Source organism: Microtus oregoni, unplaced genomic scaffold (assembly GCF_018167655.1).
Source record: "Microtus oregoni isolate MIOR12 unplaced genomic scaffold, Mior012 000028F_ref0000031, whole genome shotgun sequence".
Lineage (NCBI taxonomy): Eukaryota > Metazoa > Chordata > Mammalia > Rodentia > Cricetidae > Microtus > Microtus oregoni.
The window spans coordinates 28,229,333-28,247,988 of NW_024543087.1; the positions used below are offsets into that span (position 1 = coordinate 28,229,333).

Genomic DNA, 18,656 nt, shown 5'->3' on the forward strand with positions numbered 1-18,656 from the left:
GGAGTTAGGTGCTTTTCTGTTCTGATTGACAGGCTTAGGTTATGCAACCACTTCCCATATCCTTTCCCACAATGCATCTGAATTTGATCACAGGCATGCCCAATTACGCACAAGCAAAAGATTTTTCCTAAGAGTTTACTCACGGGATGTAGTTTGCATTCCAGCACATGCACCCAAAATGAGTTCAGTCTGGACCAGCCCACTGCCCTGGTCCCAAGATATATTCCAAGATGTATTTGAGCACAAAAGAGGGATTAATATGGGTTTCTAGAGAACTACAGGTCAGAGTGACTGGTAGCTTTATATGGAGAAGGGTTTGTGTGCAGTCAGTGTAGGTGGGGGTCCTGCTGCTGAGTGCTTTGGTAAGAAAGAGTGTATATGTAGCCCAATCTAAATTGCCTTGCTAATTTCCCTCAATACCTTTTCATTTTTTATCTCTTATATTCTGCAATATCTCTTTGTGTCTATTGGGTTAGTTAGGGTTTTTACTGCTGCAATGAAACACCATGACCAAAAAGCAAGTTGGGGAGGAAAGGGTTTATTTGGTTTACACTTCAACATTGCTGTTCATCACTGAAGGAAATCAGGACAGGAACTCAAGCAGGGCAGGATCTTGGAGGGAGGGGGCTGATGCAGAGGCCATGGAGGGGTCCTGCTTAGGGGCTTGCTTCCCATGGTTTGCTCAGCTTGCTTCCTTATAGAACCCAGGACCAACAACCCAGGGATGGCCCCACCCACCATTGGCTGGGCCCTCATCCTACACAGCCTGCCTGGCTTTTCAACTCATGGTCCGTTTACCCTCCATGATCACTCAAAAGGCTGATCAGTGGGGCAAGGTGAGAGTCCCTCGTTCCTCCTCAGTGAGCACCAGCCTGAATCCAGAGTTTGTGGTCGGCTATTCATATTCAGATCCCACAGTATTTTATTTAAACAGTAAGCCTACTGCTAGCAATGGCTAAACTGCTAAAACCAATGTTGTGTGCTGGATTTGGGTCACATGGGTAATAATTTACAAGATAGATCTGCGGGCAGTAGGAATGATGCAGAATCTGTAACTATAATATTACAGTTCAGCTAAATGATTAAAAACCAGTGGGCCTGGGTTCTCACAATACAAAAAGGAAGCAGGGCAGTGGTGGTCCATGCATTTAGTCCCAGCACTTGGGATATCAAAGCAGGCAAACCTTGATTTCAAGGTCAACCTGGTCTGCAGAAGGAGTTTCAGGACAGTCAGGGTTACACAGAGAAAACAAAACAACAACAAACCAATAGAAAAAAAAGAGTGTAAGTTATTTCCTTTCCTTTTTCTCCTTTCCGTGGAGCCTCGATTCCATTTGGATAACGAACCTTAGGCCATGTATTCCATATAATCCAATCCTAGCCATCTCGTTTCATCTTCTTCCCTAGCAATCGGTTGGTTTAAGCATTGGTATTTACACATCTCTGACCACACCGAGAGAAAATTTGCTGGAATGGTTTCTAAGAAGTGCACTCCCTCCATTCTCTCTCTCTCTCTCTCTCTCTCTCTCTCTCTCTCTCTCTCTCTCTCTCTGAGACAGGGTTTCTCTGGGTAGCCTGTCCTGGAACTTCCTCTCTAGACCAGGCTGGCCTCGAACCCATGGAGATCCACCTGCCTCTGCCTCCAGAGTGCTGGGATTAAAGGCGTGCGCCACCATCACCCAGCTCACATGCCAGTCTTAAAAGAGACAGGCAAGGTTTATGCGAGTTGGCGGGAGGAGGGGACTAACATTTGTGTATTTTGTGCCACTGTCCACTCTCCCGCTTCCAACTGTTCCCTATTTACTGCCTAGGTGTTAAAGACAGGCAGATCTTTGTGAGTTCGAGGCCAGCCTGGTCTACAGAGCTAGTTCCAGGACAGCTAGGGATGTTACACAGAGAAACCCTGTCTCGAAAAACAAAAACAAACAAACAAAGACAAAAAAAAATGGTAGTAAGGGTCATGTAAATCCATCTGAAACTAAGTGTTCAGCCCCAAATAGTGAGGGGCCTGGTCGCCGTGGCCCGAGGGTGAGAGGGTTGAGGCAAGTGTGGGCTAAGGATATTGGAAGAGTCTGCTCTAGGTTCCCATAGGGGTTAATCACACGGGAAGGGCCAGACAGGAAACCCAGTGGAAGAGCTGGAACTCAGATGTGGCTGGAGCACTAGGAACCAGCCAAACAGAGAGACGAAACGAAGGTGCTTGTCCATGTTGCCTAAGAGAAGGGAAAGGAGGGAGTCTTTAGGTGCAGCCATGGGAAAGGTGCCCAAGGGAAAGCCTGAAAAGATTTCTTTGTGGACAGGGAATGTACGCAGATGCAAAACAAAGAAAGGAATGAGGGAAAGAAGAAAGGAAGGAAGAAAGAGAGGAGAGTTGCAATAAGGGGCCTTCAGAATTTTTGTTTATTGAAGAATGCTAATAATATTATGAAGAATTATGTGGGATGGAGAGGCTGCTCAGTGGTTAGAGCACTTGCTGCCCTTGCAGAGGACCTGGGTTCTGTTCCCATCCTACAACAGTTTGTAACTCCAGTTCAAGAGAATTCGACGTGTTCTTCTGGCCTCCTAAGGCACTAGGCATACACGTGGTGCACATACATATGTGCAGACAAAATACACCTGGAAATATTTTAAAAACTCAAAAAATCAGTATCCTAAAACTATCATGTAGAAATACAAATTTTAAAATGAAGATCCTATGGTTCAGTTGGCAAACCATTCCCCGACAGTCTTCCAAATGGGCCTTCATGGGGGTCTCTTACTTCCAGCACCACTGCAGCTGGTGATGGGGGATACAGATGCTGTCTAGTCATTGGGCTTGCTCAGGCAGTACAGGAGCTAGGCCTGGATGATACAGGAATATGAGCGTGGCTCCTGAGCATGAAACATTCTACATTATAGAAAGAAAAAAAACCTCATTTGTCTCTATAGGACAAATGACTCCATTTCTTTAATAAAATTCTCTTAAGAAAAAAAGAATTGTGAATAGTGATCCAGGCATAGTAGTATCTGCCTGTAATCCCAGAATTCTAGTGTCTGAGATGGGTAGGGTTGTGAGTTCAAGGCTAATGTGGGCTACATTGTCATACATTAGTATGACATTATCTCAAAAGCAAAAGAGAATGAAACACAAGAATTATGAAAGGTGGTGGTAAAACACACACACACACACACACACACACACACACACACACACACCAGTTCAGGAATACCCCTGAGAATCGATGACTGCAGATCAACCCATAACCAACAGTAATTATTTCCCATTGTCTAATTACTTAAATGTGGCTTTGTCTTACAGAAGCTTCTCAGTCTCAGGAGGTCCCATTTATTCAATGAGGCCCTTAATGTCTGTGCTGCTGGGGTTATACGTAGGAAGTGGTCTCCTGTGCCCATGTGTTGTAGAGTACTTCCCACTTTCTCTTCTATCAGGTTCAGTGTGTTCGGACTGATATTGAGGTCTTTAATCCATTTGGACTTGAGTTTTGTGCATGGTGATAGATATGGATCTATTTTCATTCTTCTACAGGTTGACATGCAGTTTTGCCAGCACAATTTGTTGAAGATGCTCTCTTTTTTCCATTGTATACTTTTAGCTCCTTTATCGAAAATTAGGTGTTCATAGGTTTGTGGGTTAATGTCAGGGTCTTCTATTCGATTCCATTGGTCGACTTCTCTGTTTTTATGCCAATACTAAGCTGTTTTCAATACTATAGCTCTGTAATAGAGTTTGAAGTCAGGGATGGTAATGCCTCCAGACGATCTTTTATTGTATAAGATTGTTTTGGCTATCCTGGGTTTTTTGTTTTTCCATATAAAGTTGATTATTGTCTTCTCCAGATCTGTGAAGAATTCTGTAAAGCAAAGGACACTGTCACTAAGACATAAAGGCAACCCACTGACTGGGAGAAGATCTTCACTAACCCCGCAACTGACAAAGGTCTGATCTCCAAAATATATAAAGAACTCAAGAAACTAGACCGTAAAAGGCTAATCAACCCAATTATAAAATGGGGCCCTGAGCTGAACAGAGAATTCTCAACAGAAGAAGTTCAAATGGCCAAAAGACACTTAAGATCATGCTCAACTTCCTTAGTGATCAGGGAAATGCAAATCAAGACAACTTTAAGATACCATCTTACACCTGTCAGAATGGCTAAAATAAAAAACACCAATGATAGCCTTTGCTGGAGAGGTTGTGGAGAAAGGGGTACACTCATCCATTGCTGGTGGGAATGCAAACTTGTGCAACCACTCTGGAAAGCAGTGTGGCGGTTTCTCAGGAAATTCGGGATCAACCTACCCCTGGACCCAGCAATACCACTCTTGGTAATATACCCAAGAGAGGCCTTATCATACAACTAAAGTATATGCTCTACTGTGTTCATAGCAGCATTGTTTGTAATAGCCAGAACCTGGAAACAACCTAGATGCCCTTCAATGGAAGAATGGATGAAGAAAGTATGGAATATATACATATTAGAGTACTACTCAACAGTAAAAAACAAGGGCTTCTTGAATTTTGCATGCAAATGGATGGAAATAGAAAACACTATCCTGAGTGAGGTAAGCCAGACCCAAAAAGAGGAGCATGGGATGTACTCACTCATATTTGGTTTCTAGCCATAAACAAAGGACATTGAGCCTATAATTAGTGTTCCTAGAGAAGCTAAATAAGAAGGAGAACCCAAAGAAAAACATATAGGCATCCTCCTGAATATTAACCTTCATCAGGCGATGAAAGGAGACAGAGACAGAGACCCACATTGGAGCACCGGACAAAAATCTCAAGGTCCAAATCTGGAGCAGAAGGAGAGAGAGCCCGAGCAAGGAACTCAGGACCGCGAGGGGTGCACCCACACACTGAGACAATGGGGATGTTCTTTCGGGAACTCACCAAGGCCAGCTGGCCTGGGTCTGAAAAAGCCTAGGATAAAACCGGACTCGCTGAACATAGCAGACAATGAGGACTACTGAGAACTCAAGAACAATGGCAATGGGTTTTTGATCCTACTGCACGTACTGGCTTTGTGGGAGCCTAGGCAGTTTGGATGCTCACCTTACTAGACCTGGATGGAGGTGGGTGGTCCTTGGACTTCCCACAGGGCAGGGAACCCTGATTGCTCTTTGGGCTGACGAGGGAGGGGGAGTTGATTGGGAGAGGGGGAGGGAAATGGGAGGCGGCGGCGGGGAAGAGACAGACATCTTTAATAAATAAATAAATTTAAAAAAATGTGGCTTTTGTCTTCATTTGACGCAATGACATATCCCCAAATAAACAGCGAAGAAGGTTTACAGTGAGCAACTGTATGTCCCGCCACCCGAGTCCCAGAATCTTTCCCTAGAGACAAGGAGAGTTTCCAGCATTAAAAGGAATAAACTGCATGAATGCGTTCACAAATATACCTGTTACATCACATCAGGCGATTTGTTGTATAACAAATTACCCAGCATTTTATTAGTGCCAGACAATAAGCATTCCTCCTACTTCAGGGCTGAATTGGCTCTGATGAGGGCTTCCTAAGGCAGGCTGGCATCAGGCTGCCAGCTGGTGCGGGTTCTCTGTAGGTCTGCTGAGTCCCCTGCGGACAGGGCAGAGCTCCTCACAGGCGATTGGACAGGCAGCTTCGTTTGGTCTCTGACTTTTGGCCTGAGCCTTCCTTCAGGTTTTTGCTCCATGGGCCTCTCAATAGGAGCACAAGAACAGGAACTGGCTACATTAGAGCAAGGGGAAGGGGGCGGGGGACCAGAAACTGCAGGACAAGAAGCCAGGATTAGAAGCCAAGCTGATCTTGGAAGGACAGCCTGTCACTGTTGTTGTGGTCTGTTTGAGGCCATCAGGGGCCACCTGCCACGTGTGTACTGCAGTTTTTTGTTTTTGTTTTTTTTTTTTTTTGCACTTCCATACTTTTCCTCATGCCATTGCACAGTTTCCACATCATTCGGAAAGACCCCCTCACTTTGACATGGCGTGCCATCTCAAGCCCATTCCACACAGCATTCTTTGGATTTGTGGCCATAATTGAAAGTCCCATATTGGCAGACCCTCGGATGCTTTGGGTCTTTGGCCACAGGGTGGCTTCTCAGCATGTACCTTACATTTTGATGACTACGGCCAAATTGCCAGTAGGGGGCGGTTGAACCAAGCTGCAAACCCAAAGCAAGGGCTGTCTGCCTTATCCACAGCATCTCTCTACAAATTCCAGCGATATGGGAAAAGTGAAAGACTAAACTTCAAAGCTCCTGGATTGGACGAATAGGAACATTTGATTTTTAATGGCTAAAGGAGGAACAGGACTCTGCTATTTCTTTAGTTGGATCTGGATTTACCCAGACATTATTTTTCCTATTATTCAAATAAAAGCTGCAAATGGTGGCTCCCACCTGCAACCTCAGCAGGTAGGAGGCTAGGCTGGGGGAATTATCAGGAGTTTGAGGCTACACAGTGATATGCTTTCTCAAAATAATAGTGATAAAAAAATAATAGTGATGATGATGCTAGAAAATAAAGAACACACACAGATACTGGTAAGGCGCCTTCAGCGCGGGCCCTGGTGTACCTGGGGAGCCCTCTGGTCCTAGTGACATAGCCTGAGATGACATTTCTTGTCGAGGTTGCTGTCTTTCTTAGCAGTATTGCATAGTCGTCTTATTAGATTCAAACTCCATGGGATCTGGCGCTAGATGCTATCAAATCACGTTGAATATTTACCTGGGAAATGTTGCACTTTTAGCCATTTTTGGTTTTCTTCCTGATCTTTGAGGCTGCAGGGTAGAGTTTAGCGAGGGAACGGTTAGCCAACACTTCTCCATGTGACACACGGAGAAGCTGACTGATGGTAGAAAAAGCTCTGCAACATGAAGGACAGCTGGAGGATCTTAGGCTCTTACCCTGCAGCCTCTGTCTTTCCCATGCCTCAAAGTTCAGCTTCTACAGCCTATAGTAGGGCAGAATATAGCCAGGCTGGAAGACATGTAAAGAGAAAGTAGGCGGAGTCAAGGAGATGCCCGTAGCTGCTGAAGGAGACAGTCGCCAGATGCTTACCAGTAAGCCACAGCCTTGTGCCAATAAATAGATTAATAGAGATGGGTTAATTTAAGATGTAAGAGTTAGTTAGTAAGAAGCCTGAACTAATAGGCCAAGCTGTGTTCACTAGTTAATATAGTTTTTGTGTGATTATTCTGGTCTGTGCAGCTGGGAAATGAAAGAGAAGTCTCTGGTTACAAATGATAATAATAATAATGATGATGATGATGATGATGATGATGATGATGACTATTGTAAGAATCTACTTACATGTGGTGTTTGCAATGATTGTGTAGAATCCAAGGATAAGTGTTGGCTGCCAGAGGCTGATGGGAACAGGGAACAGAGACTTGATTTTAATTGTGTAGGGATGAAAATGGGAGAATGATGGCTGGCAGCCTGAAGGCAGTTGTCTCCTCCCAGAGCCTCTGCTTCCTCAGGAAACAGGGCTACCCTGCTGGATGTAGCCAGTGGAGATGTAGGACAGGCCCCACTGCTGGGTCCTCCCTGGTCTCTCACATAGCTTTGCTACCCTGACTCTCTTACAGACGTTTCTAAATAAACACCTGTGCTAGTGTGCTTTCGGTCTCTTTTTTTCTTTTAACATCACACATCTAACCTCCTTTAAGCTATTTTCCTTTAAGCACATTTATTTTTCCAGCCTCAGAACAGACCCAGTTTACTCACTGAAAGCTTGGCCGACAAGGATAGGTTATTAGGATTCAGACTTGGAACAATGAGCACGTCAAGATCAGGCTCTCTCCCAGACGTTCCTGGTGTCTTCACAGAAAACCTGCTGGGGTGCTGGGGTGGTGACTCACGCCTTTAATCCCAGTGCTCAGGAAACAGAGTCAGGCAGATCTCTGTGAGTTCAAGGCCAGCCTGGTCTCCATTTTAAGAAAGAGAGCCGGGTGGTGGGGGCACACATCTTTGATCCCCGCACTTGGGAGGCAGATCTCTGAGTTCGAGGCCAGCCTGATCTATAGGGTGAGTTCCGGGACAGCCAGGGCTACACAGAGAGCCCCTGTCTTGAAAATGGGTGGTTTATTTTCTCTGCCCTTAGCAATGATGCTATGTGGCAAGGCAGCACCCGAAGTCTATATAGCCTGTCTATGTAGAAATCCCATCATTCTTGGGGTGAAAAAAAAGGTTGTAAATTGATGAGAAGGTCTGTACTGTTTGTATATGGAGACTTTCAATTGTTTCAAATTAGCATTATTTGACCTTTTAAAAATAGTCAGGTGTCAAGGTCTCCATCTTTCTCTGGAAGGCTTGTATCAAGTTCTGTGATTCAGTCCTTACATATACTACCCCTTTGTTGTTTGTTTTAGGTAGGGTCTCATGTAGCCCAGCCTAGTCTTGAACTTCTGATCCCCTTGCTTTCACCTCCCAGGTGCTGGGATTATAGGCATATGCTAAAGTGCCTGGTTTCTGTGGGGCTGGGGGTTGAACTCAGGACTTTGTGCATGCTAGGCAAGCACTCTACCAACTGAGTCACATCCCCAGCTCTCAGAGATGAAATTATAATTTTATTACATTTATGTATGTATGTATGTATGTATGTGGTTTTTTTATATGTGCATATGAACATGCCTCAGCTTGGGAGGAGTTGTTTGTCTTCTATCAGGTGGGTTTCAGGGATCAGTCCAGGTCACCAGGCTCAGCACCAAGTGCCTTTACCTGCTTAGAGATACAATAAAAAAATTTTTACAAGATTTTATTTATGTGTATGAGTGAATATTTTGCCTGTGTGATGTCTGTGAGCCATGTGCATGGCCCACAGAGGCCAGAAGAGGGCATCAGATCCCTAAAACTGGAGTTACAGAAGGTTGTGAATGGCCATGTGGATGCTGGGAACTGAACCCAGGCCCTCTGGAGGCGCAGTCACTGCTCTTAACTCTGAGCCATGTCTCCAGCTCCCAGTGATGCAAACATAAACTGAACCCGCATTCCTTGAGATTCAGCAATGCCCATCACGACATTTCTCTGGTGCTGATTTAATCTGATAACAATGCTTATTGCTTCTCTGTGTGGTACTTAGCCTGGTCGAGGTCCTTCAGATACAGCAGTGAGTGTATCTCGGACTCCAGCTCCAACACTCTTACCATATTGTGTCCTTTTGATCCCAGTAGGCCCTTTGATGACACCAGCCTGTCTTTTCTCATCTTCGCTGGAACACATCTTTGATCCACTTGTTGGGGAATGCACACCACCAGACCCCGAGTTTCTTTTTTTTTTTTCTTTTTTATTGAGAAAAGGAGAAAAAAAAAAAAAAACAAGTTTCCACCTCCTCCCAGCCTCCCATTTCCCTCCCCCTCCTCCCACCCTTCTCCCCCTCCCCCCACTCCTTTCCCCCTCCCTCTCCAGTCCAAAGAGCAGTCAGGGTTTCCTGCCCTGTGGTAAGACCTAGGACCTCCCCCCTCCGTCCATGTCTAGGAAGGTGAACATCCAAACTGGCTAGGCTCCCACAAAGCCATCACATTACGTAGGATCAAAACCCCGTGCCATTGTCCTTGGCGTCTCATCAGCCCTCATTGTTCGCCATGTTCAGAGAGTCCAGTTTTATCCCATGCTTTTTCAGTCACAGTCCAGCTGGTCTTGCTGAGCTCCCAATATCTACACATTAGAGTACTACGCTGCGGTAAAAAACAATGACTTCTCGAATTTTGCATGCAAATGGATGGAAATAGAAAACACTATCCTGAGTAAGGTATCCTAGACCCAAAAAGATGAACATGGGATGTACTCACTCATAATTGGTTTCTAGCCATAAATAAGGGTCACGGAGTCTACAATAGGTGAATCTAAAGAAGCTAAGTAAGAAGGGGAACCCAAGGAAAAACATATAGTTATCCTCTTGGCTAAGAACCTTCATCTGGTGATGGATGGAGATAGAGACAGAGACCCACACTGGAGCACTGGACTGAGCTCCCAAGGTCCCAATGAGGAGCAGAAGGAGGGAGAACATGAGCAAAGAAGTCGGGACCACGAGGGATGCACCCACCCGAGTTTCTTGTAAACAACTTGTTTTCCTCTGCTCTGGCAGCCTGCAGCTGCTCTGAGCACGAGACCCTGATGGCAGGGGAGTGGGTTCTGATGAGTCTGCAGCTGGAAGATCCTGAGAGCTGGGGTGTGGCCAGAGCCCTATATAAGCTGCCCCTGAGCACAATAAAGTGGGCATTCTTGGTTCAAGGATAACCCATGTCCCCATGTCTCTGTGTATGTATGTGTTCAAATCTCCAGCCTCTTTCCCAGCTCACGAACTGTCCCGTAGTGCAGGTGCTACACCCACTGAGTTTTCTAGTAATGATTTCAGAACCTAGATGACTAGAAATGACTGTATTGATTAGGACCATTCCATGTTAGTTCTCTGGTTAGGGTTCAAATGCCATGCTTGCCAGGGACAAAATATAGATACGGAGATTTCACTATAGCTGTTGTGGACTAGAGCAGGGCTCTTCAAATGGTCCCCAGAACATGCAAATATTCTAGCATACATCCTAAGAGGTCTTTGTGGCTGGACAAGTCCCTTTAGATAATCTTGGATTGTCACAGTGATCATGGGTTCACAAAGGTACTCATGTTAGAAAATGCTGTACTGCTGCCTTTGAAGCTCTCCAGCTCTCCGTTGGGCCACTAGCTGAGGACTGTAGGTGAACTTCATTCAGAAGCTGGAAAAAGCAGGGATAAATTCTCCTCCAGAACCCTCAAAACGAACCCAGGTCTGCCCACACTTTTTAGACCTCTGACATCCAGAACAGTAAGATGGTAAATTTGTATTGCTAATAAACCAGACTTGGTAGTTATTTGTTATAGCAGCAATAGGAAACTGTATCTGCTTTCACCTGCCTTCCTGCTCTGCCTTCCACACTGCTGATTCTTATAGGTCCGGAGTAGGAGCTTCTGTACTTGTTTCTTCAGCTTGGGCCATCTTCACACAGCCCTGTTTAGCAGGGACATTTACCATTGGCGCTCCTTAACACCTTCTCACAGCCCCTACATTCTCTGTGTTCATTTGAAATCATCAATATACAGTCAGTTTTCTCGTTGCTGTGTCAGGATTCCAGACAGAAGCTGCTCAGGGAAGAAAGGTTTCATTTTAGCTCAAAGTTGGAAGTGATCCGATCCATCCTAACAGGGACACATGACAGTGGGAGTGTGAGGTGTCTGGTTACACTGTCCCCTCAGTTAGGAAGTGGGAGTGGGGAAGAGAGGAATGCCAGTGCTCAGCTCACTTTCTCTTTTCCCACTTTTTATTCAGTTTGCGACTGTCCCACAGAATTGCTAGGCTTGTCCATTTTCCAAGAAAATCTGAGTTTTATGTAAAAACATTAGGTCAAATTTCAAAGAAAAAAATCTGAGTAAGCTAAATAAAATATTTTGATGGTCTGTTGTCGGTACTACTTTGCAACTTCTGACCAAAAGGGCCATTGCAGGGGAAACTGAACAGAGGATGCCTGTGAGGAGGACAGGAAAGCTGACAGTCGAGGAAGACGAAAGTGGTGTTTGCTGTCATGGTAGAGCAGCAATGCTAAGTGCAGAGAATTGTACAGTGCTTTTTACTCATGTGCAGCCCCTGGTTAACAGTAATCAAATTCTGTATTTGAGGTTCATGTATGAGTCTACTTGGAATAATTTAATGAGTCAGTCTCCTGAGTTTGTAGTTTGAATAGCCAGGCCAAGATGACATGGTTTAAATGCACTAAACTGTTTATAAATATGATTTCAAAGTTTTTTTTTTTTTGTTGTTTTTTGAGACAGTTTCTCTGTAGCTTTGGAGCCTGTCCTGGAACTAGCTCTGTCCAGTTTGGCATGTCCATTGGTGTCATCCTGCTTAGGGCAGTCACATTGTGAGACTGTGGGTGTAGTTTCTGATATTACAACGTCACAGCCAAACGCAGATCCTCTGGCTCTTACAGTCATTCTGCCTGCTCTTTTGCAGTGTTCCCAAAGCCTCAGGTGTTTTGCAGATGTATCCATTGAGAATGGGCTCCACAACCCTGCAGTTTGACTGGTTGTGATTTTCTGAAGTAAAAAGTATTTTCAAAACTAGGGGTTTGGGAGTTTGACTGAGGAGCTGCATATATTCATACAGTCAAGGCAACTGGTGGAACTGCCAGAACTCCCAAGCCTTCCTCTGCTCAGGCGATCATTTTTACTCTTTCTTTTCCCCTCAGAGACAGGGTTTCTCAGTGTAGTTATGGTTGTCTTAGAACTGACTTTGTAGACCAGATTGGCCTCAACTCAGAGATCCACCTGCCACCACGCCTGGACATTATTTCACTTTCTAATCCTAAACGAAACAATTAAGATCTAATGTGGCAAACTCTAGCTGGAAAAGTACAGGTTCCCATGGAAACAGAAACAGGTTTCCAACAGGCTTGGCTGGAGAGGGAAGTCTGTAAATCTTCCCAAAGGAAGTGGTATCTTTAGTGAGAGTAAAACATTAACTGATTTCAATTACAAGTGAGGGTCAGACTGAGAGAAGAGGCTCAGAACTGAAGAGAGAGGATCTGAGGATGGAAATAAATTCAGTTGGGCTGCAAGGTACAGAACAGCATTCTATTGTCCTTTCATATGTGGCAACTGTTACTTTCTAATCATTGGCTTGCTATTATTATGGCTTCTACCCTTTCTGCCCTGCTAGTTTACCCCTCATTGCCTGGCACCAGATTCTATTGATCCTTTTAGAGGGTCCAACAAATAGCCCCCTATTCTAAGTACTTCTCTGACCCCCCCCCTTCACCAAATCCCCATCAACCAAAAAACAAAATTCAACTTCTGCATGGTAAATGTTGCTTCTGTGAATCTGCCAGCTGTCCCCTCACCCCATTCCCACAACTCAGAGCTAATTTTCTTTCAGCTTCCACCCCTACTGGTCCTTTCTTCAGCATCAATTATGTACAGGGTTACCACAGAGATCCGCCTGCCTCTGCTTCCTGAGTGCTGGGATTAAAGATGTGTGCCACCACCGCCCAGCAAGGGTTACTTTCAAGTATCTGCTTGTTTGCTGTCCTTATTCTCAAGTTTTGTACAGTGTTATATTTGCCAGTTTTTGTAAGTCACAACGCTGTGCAGGCTTTTATATACTAAAAACAGCAGGGCTCGTGGGGTAATAGTGGTACACGCCTTTAATCTCAGCATTCAGGAAGCAGAGACAGGCAGATCTTACCCGGGCATACTATGTGAACTTGTTCCTATCCCCTTCCTACTCCTGGTCAACTTGATGTTTATGGTGACCTGTACAATGAATGGTACTGACATATTCCATAAGGCTTTCACTTCAACTATTTCTAGCCGGATACCCTTCCATTTTCCCACTTGATTCCAGACTGACCTCAAGTAAGCTTTCCTTTGAATCCTGAGCCTGATTAAGAACTCTCAAAGTGGCCGGGTGGCGGCGGTGTACGCCTTTAATCCCAGCAGTCAGGGATTAGGGTTAGGCTGGTCTACAAGAGTAAGTTCCAGGGCAGGCTCAGAGAAACCTTGTCTCGAACAAAAACCAACTCTCAAAGAATGACAAGCTCAACTGCACACCTTTAGTTCCCTGACTCACAGAGGCTGGTGGATCTCTGAGCTCGAGGCCAGTAAGGTCTACAAAGTTAACGTCAAGACAGCTAGGGCTCAGAGAAACCCTGTCTCGACAAACCAAAACAAAGAAAACAGACCAGACGTCTTTGATCCCTTGGGAGGCAGAGGCAGGCTATCTCTGTGAGTTCGAGCAGCCTGGTCTACAAAGTGAGTTCCAGGACAGGGCAGTCAGGACTGTTACAAAGAGAAACCTTGTCTCGAAAAACCGAGAAAAAAATTAAAAAAAAAACCAAAAAACAAAAAAAACAACCAACCAACAAACGAAAAGCAACCAAAAACCAGGGGTATGGTGGCCTAAGACTGTTAACTCCAGGACCCCAGGCTGAGACAAGAGAATCAGCAGTTAAAGCCATCTTCCGCTGCGCAGCTTTTGTAACTGTGCTCCAAAGAAATAAATAGACACTGGCAGTCAGATGGCTCCGAGGGTAAAAGGAAATCCGCCCACTTGAGCTCGATCCCCGGATCCCAAGCTGCAAATTATCCTCTAACCTTAGCGCGGTTGTTATGGCGTGCCTGCACTACGAAGTTAACAATAAATAAAAAAAAATAAAATTTATACATACGCTCGATTTAGAACACTGTCTCTATTCGCGACTTTTTTTTTTTTCCTTTCAGTCTCTGTAGGTACCATACTCAGACATCCTAAAACAGTTTCTAATCCGATTACTCTCAGGTTGGGCCAAATGCCTCTTCCCAACTCTGCAGTCCCAACACTAGGTGACTGCTCACCATTTTAACCTGAGCAGATTGCAAATCTGAGCTCCCGAGGGGCCGTGGCGCAAACAAATGTCCCGACCGGCAGATTTAATTCTTTTCTGAGCCGAGAGACGCTCGGCCCACGCGGCTACCGCAGTTCTTTTAAGGAGCAGCTTCCTTCCCGCCCCAGGAAGTAGAACCCGCTCGCCTCGAACGCCGGTTGGCTCGAGAAAGAAAAGGCCTGAACTATCAGTTGGCCTTGAAAGTCGGGTCAAGGAGATTCCCTAAATTCCCCGGCCGCGTGACGTGACCAGACACCGCAGTTCACCGGAAGACGGGAGGAGTGGGCGGGGCGCACGACGCGACGTGACGCGGAAGTCACGCTGTACCGCGGCGCGGCTGAGTTCTTGATTTCGGCACTCGGCTCTTCAGCCTGGCAGGTCTCTGGCGGGGATCTGCTCTTTCGGTGCTCGACTCACCCGCGCTGCTGCCTCCGCTGAAGGAGGAGCAAAGCTCAAGATGGCCGACAAAACGCCAGGCGGATCTCAGAAGGCCAGTTCAAAGGTAGTTTCTTAGAGATTTCCGTCCGTCTTCTGGTCTTTTCCTGTGCTCTGGGCCCTCCAGAAATCTGTGGCCTTCGAGAGCTCTTTGGGGCGAGGGCCTGAGGCCTGGTCGCCACGGTGGGCCTGGCACCGCTGCACCAAGGTGCGCAGGTTGAGAGGCCTGAGAGCGCGCGTCCGTCCCGGCTGGGATCCAGTCCCACACTAACGTGCCTGGGGGCGGTGGCGAGCGGGGTTCGCTTCTCTTTTGGCTTTGGGGGGAGTCAGACAAGCGGTTGAAATATCGGTTCGGCGTCCTTGTGTCGCAGCTTGCTGCGCTCGGAGGCCGCGGGCTAGCGCCTGGGAGAGGCGGGAATGTTCCCGATCTTAAGTGTCTGTTCCTCTCCTTCACCACCACCTTCTTTATTTTGGGTCTCACTTGCTCCTGGCCTTACTCAGTTTCTCTCATACCTTGGAGGAACTGAGCCAGCACGGTCGCAAGTGGGGGCTTCGGGGTGGGACGTGCGGAGGGAGCCGGTCTCTGTGCCTGGGGCTCCACATGTGGCTTTTCCATCACTTCTCAGGAAGTGGAAAGTGAGCGCCACTCTTGAGGGCCGCAGACTTGGGGGTCTCCATCGCTGTGTGGGGTTTCTGCTGGGAAGGAAAACTACCGTAGAACTGGAAAGTGCCCAATGAATAGTACCTCGCATTTGAGTTTACCGGGAGCCCAGGGCACTGCTGGGGAAACGGTTGAGCTGTGAAAGTCGTTTGTTAGGAAGGCTGTGCAATATCTGGTATTAGTTGCCATCTTGCCCAGGGCGTTTAATCCTTTTTTATTTTTATTTTATTTTTGTCCTGTATTACTTTGCTTTGAGATTCTCATCCCCCAACTTAGCATTAAAGGTGATAAGTAAGTACCGCCATAAAGCAGTTGTGCGGCATCAAATGCACAGACCCCAAGTTGGATAACACTTTTAAAGAGTCTAGGGACTTAAAAGTGTATGATTATCAATTACTAAGTCATTAAGTTTACAGAAAAAAGAGTCTTGTATTTGATGTTTCATTTGAGAAACAACACGTTGAATACTTGATGTTTTTAATAAGACTGAAATTTTGGTTTTTGCCATTTCGCTGAGTGACTGCCCCATATTTACTTTGCATATAGCTAGACGTTCTTTAGTTAGGTGAAACTATGGTGGGGAGCAGTTTTGGATGCCTTACACCAAACCTTGACTGTAAGTTTCCTTTCTCTCAAGTAGATTTCCCCTCCACCTTTCTTGGGGAGAAGGTGAAGAAAGGGTTACCTCATGCTGCCAGCCTTCTTTCAGACCCATGGCAAAAACAACTTCTCACTCTATTGGTGGGCTGTTGTTAAAGCCAGCCTCTTCCATAAACGCTCTGTTTTTTTTTTTTTTCACTTGAGGCCGGGATATATTGAAAACTTTTCAAAGTATGTCTGTGTTCAGACTTCCTTCTGAAAGAATACTTCTCATGGCAGTGAATGCGGAGCTGTTCCTTTTAAGTATTAAGTGGCTTGTTGATTTTTCTTTTAGTGCCTTTTTCAGCTTATAGTCCTTTAGGTGTTGCTAACAGGTTTCGTTTTTTTGTTTTGTTTTTTTGTTTGTTTGTTTTTCCAAGACAGGGTTTCTCTGTAGCTTTGGAGCCTGTCCTGTCTTGTAGACCAGGCCTGCCTCTGCCTCCTGAGTGCTGCCCGGCTGCTAACAGGTTCCTTACTGGTGTCTGCAAGGTTCAGAGTTTTGCCATGGTTTCTCCACCAGTGTGGAGGTGCTGTCTGTGATTGAGTGGCGAGCTTATAGGTTTTGAAAACAAACAAGACATTTGGATTCAAATCCTGACTTGGTAATTAAATATATTTGTGATAATATTAAGGCACATTGCTTAATCTCTAGAGCCCTCAACTTTTCTCATCTTATTACAGATTTTTTTTTTTTTTTTTTTTTTTTAAGACAGGGTTCTCTGTGTAGCTCTGGCTGTTGTGGAACTCACTCCACTAGGCAGACCAGGCTGGCCTCAAACTCGCAGAGATCCGCCTCCAGAGTGCTGGGGTTAAAGGCACGTGCCACCACACCTGGCTGCTAGGTTTTTGAGACAGTGACTCCTGTAGCCCAGGCTGGCTTGAGCTTGCGCTATAACCTTCAGCATCCTGTTTCTCCTTCCCTCCATTTTCCCAGAGTTGGGATTATAGGTATATGTTAACCATTTCCAGCTCCCTTTTCCTTTTAAAGGAAATAGCGCTTGATTTTCAAAATTTCAGGATACACATTGGTCCTGTGATTTTTACATCAGCTGTCATAATGACTGCTCAAATTGCTGTTTTTTAATTTCGAATATAGATTCAGACCTTATTAGATCATAAGATCATTTTGGCTAGTCCTACAGTATTTGCAATTTCCAGCCTTTCATATGACTTGATTTCTTTCTCTGAAATAATAGGTATTTATCTTGTATTCCACAATGTATGACAAGTAAGTAGATACTTCTGTTTCATGTTCTTTGGTATTTCCATCAATATTCCTAGATATTGAAGAAATGTCAGCCGGGCGGCGGTGGCACATGCCTTTAATTCCAGTGCTTGGAGGCAGAGGCAGGCTATCTCTGTGAGTTCGAGACCAGCCTCGTCTACAAGAGCTAGTTCTAGGACAGGCACCAAAACCTACAGAGAAACCCTGTCTCAAAAATCTACCCTCCCCCCAAAAAAAAGAAATGTCATCTTTGTACGTGATACAGGTCTTTTGCCATTCTTTCTCTCTCTTTTACAAGAAGCGTCTGTGTTTGAACCCTCACTCCACAATTGAAATTTGAAATAGAAATTTATGTCCTGATAATGCTGAAGTGCGCACTGGCAGCACGTATTGGGTTTCATAATCTTAAATTGATGAGGATGACTGACCAGGTCTCTTCCTTAAGAGGGCACCAGATCTCATTACAGATGGTTGTGAGCCACCAGGTGATTGCTGGGAGTTGAACTCAGGAGCTCTGGAAGAGCAGGCAGCACTTTTAGCTGCTGGGCCATTTCTCTGCGCCTGGTCTGGTCTGGTCTCAGAAGCTAAGCAGGGTCAGGCCTGGTTGGTAGTACATACTACAATGCTTAAGTGAAAGTCAGAGGACCCTGAGTTCTGAGGATCAAACTCAGGTTTCTAGGCTGTTTGGCAAGTGCCTATAATCTCTGAGCCATGTTTTTGCCCCCTTTAGTGTCTCTCTTAATTACAAAATACACAAACCACTAGAGTTTTAAAATTAACTTTATGTATTTATAGTCAAGACATGTTTTTGGTCCCCTTACTCTCTCTCTTAATTACAAAATATACAAACCACTAGAGCTTTAAAATTAACTTTATGTATTTATAGTCAAGTGATCTACACTTCATGTAATTGTTCTCAACTTTTCATTTTAATAATATCTTCTGGTAGATACTGAGTACATATTTTAGGAATGAATAGAAATTTCTTATTGCATCCCCCCCTCCCCCATTTTTGTAAAGTGTTGCTTGGTTTCAGGAGGGGTTTTGGAGCCATTATAGATTTGTTTCCGAGGGCAGAGACAGAACCTATAGTTGTTAACCTAAGATATTGCTAACCATTAAAATAGTTTATTAAAAATTTGTTGGGTGGTGGTGGTCCATTCCTTTAATTTCCAGCACTTAGGAGGCAAAGGTATGTGGATCCCTGAATTTGAGGCCAGCCTGATCTACAGAGCAAGTTTTAGAACAGCCAAGACTACACAGATTACCCTTTTCAAAAAAGAAAAAAAATGCTACTTGACCTTATTTTGTTTGCATATTCAT

At 45.1% G+C, this 18,656-nt stretch overlaps 1 protein-coding gene across 4 annotated transcripts in view; it reads left to right on the plus strand.

Annotated features, from left to right (window-relative positions):
* The first annotated feature begins 14,798 nt into the window (after positions 1 to 14,798).
* Positions 14,799 to 18,656, plus strand: part of LOC121464234 (U2 snRNP associated SURP domain containing) — a 56,704-nt gene continuing 52,846 nt past the window's right edge. For 2 of the 4 annotated variants that reach the window (XM_041677000.1, XM_041677001.1), the window contains exon 1: positions 14,799 to 14,875. In XM_041677000.1, coding sequence (XP_041532934.1) covers positions 14,831 to 14,875 — 45 coding nt within the window. In that variant the 5' untranslated portion in view covers positions 14,799 to 14,830. The remainder of the gene's footprint in view (positions 14,876 to 18,656) is intronic. The other 2 variants (XM_041677002.1, XM_041677003.1) reach the window with 1 other exon arrangement.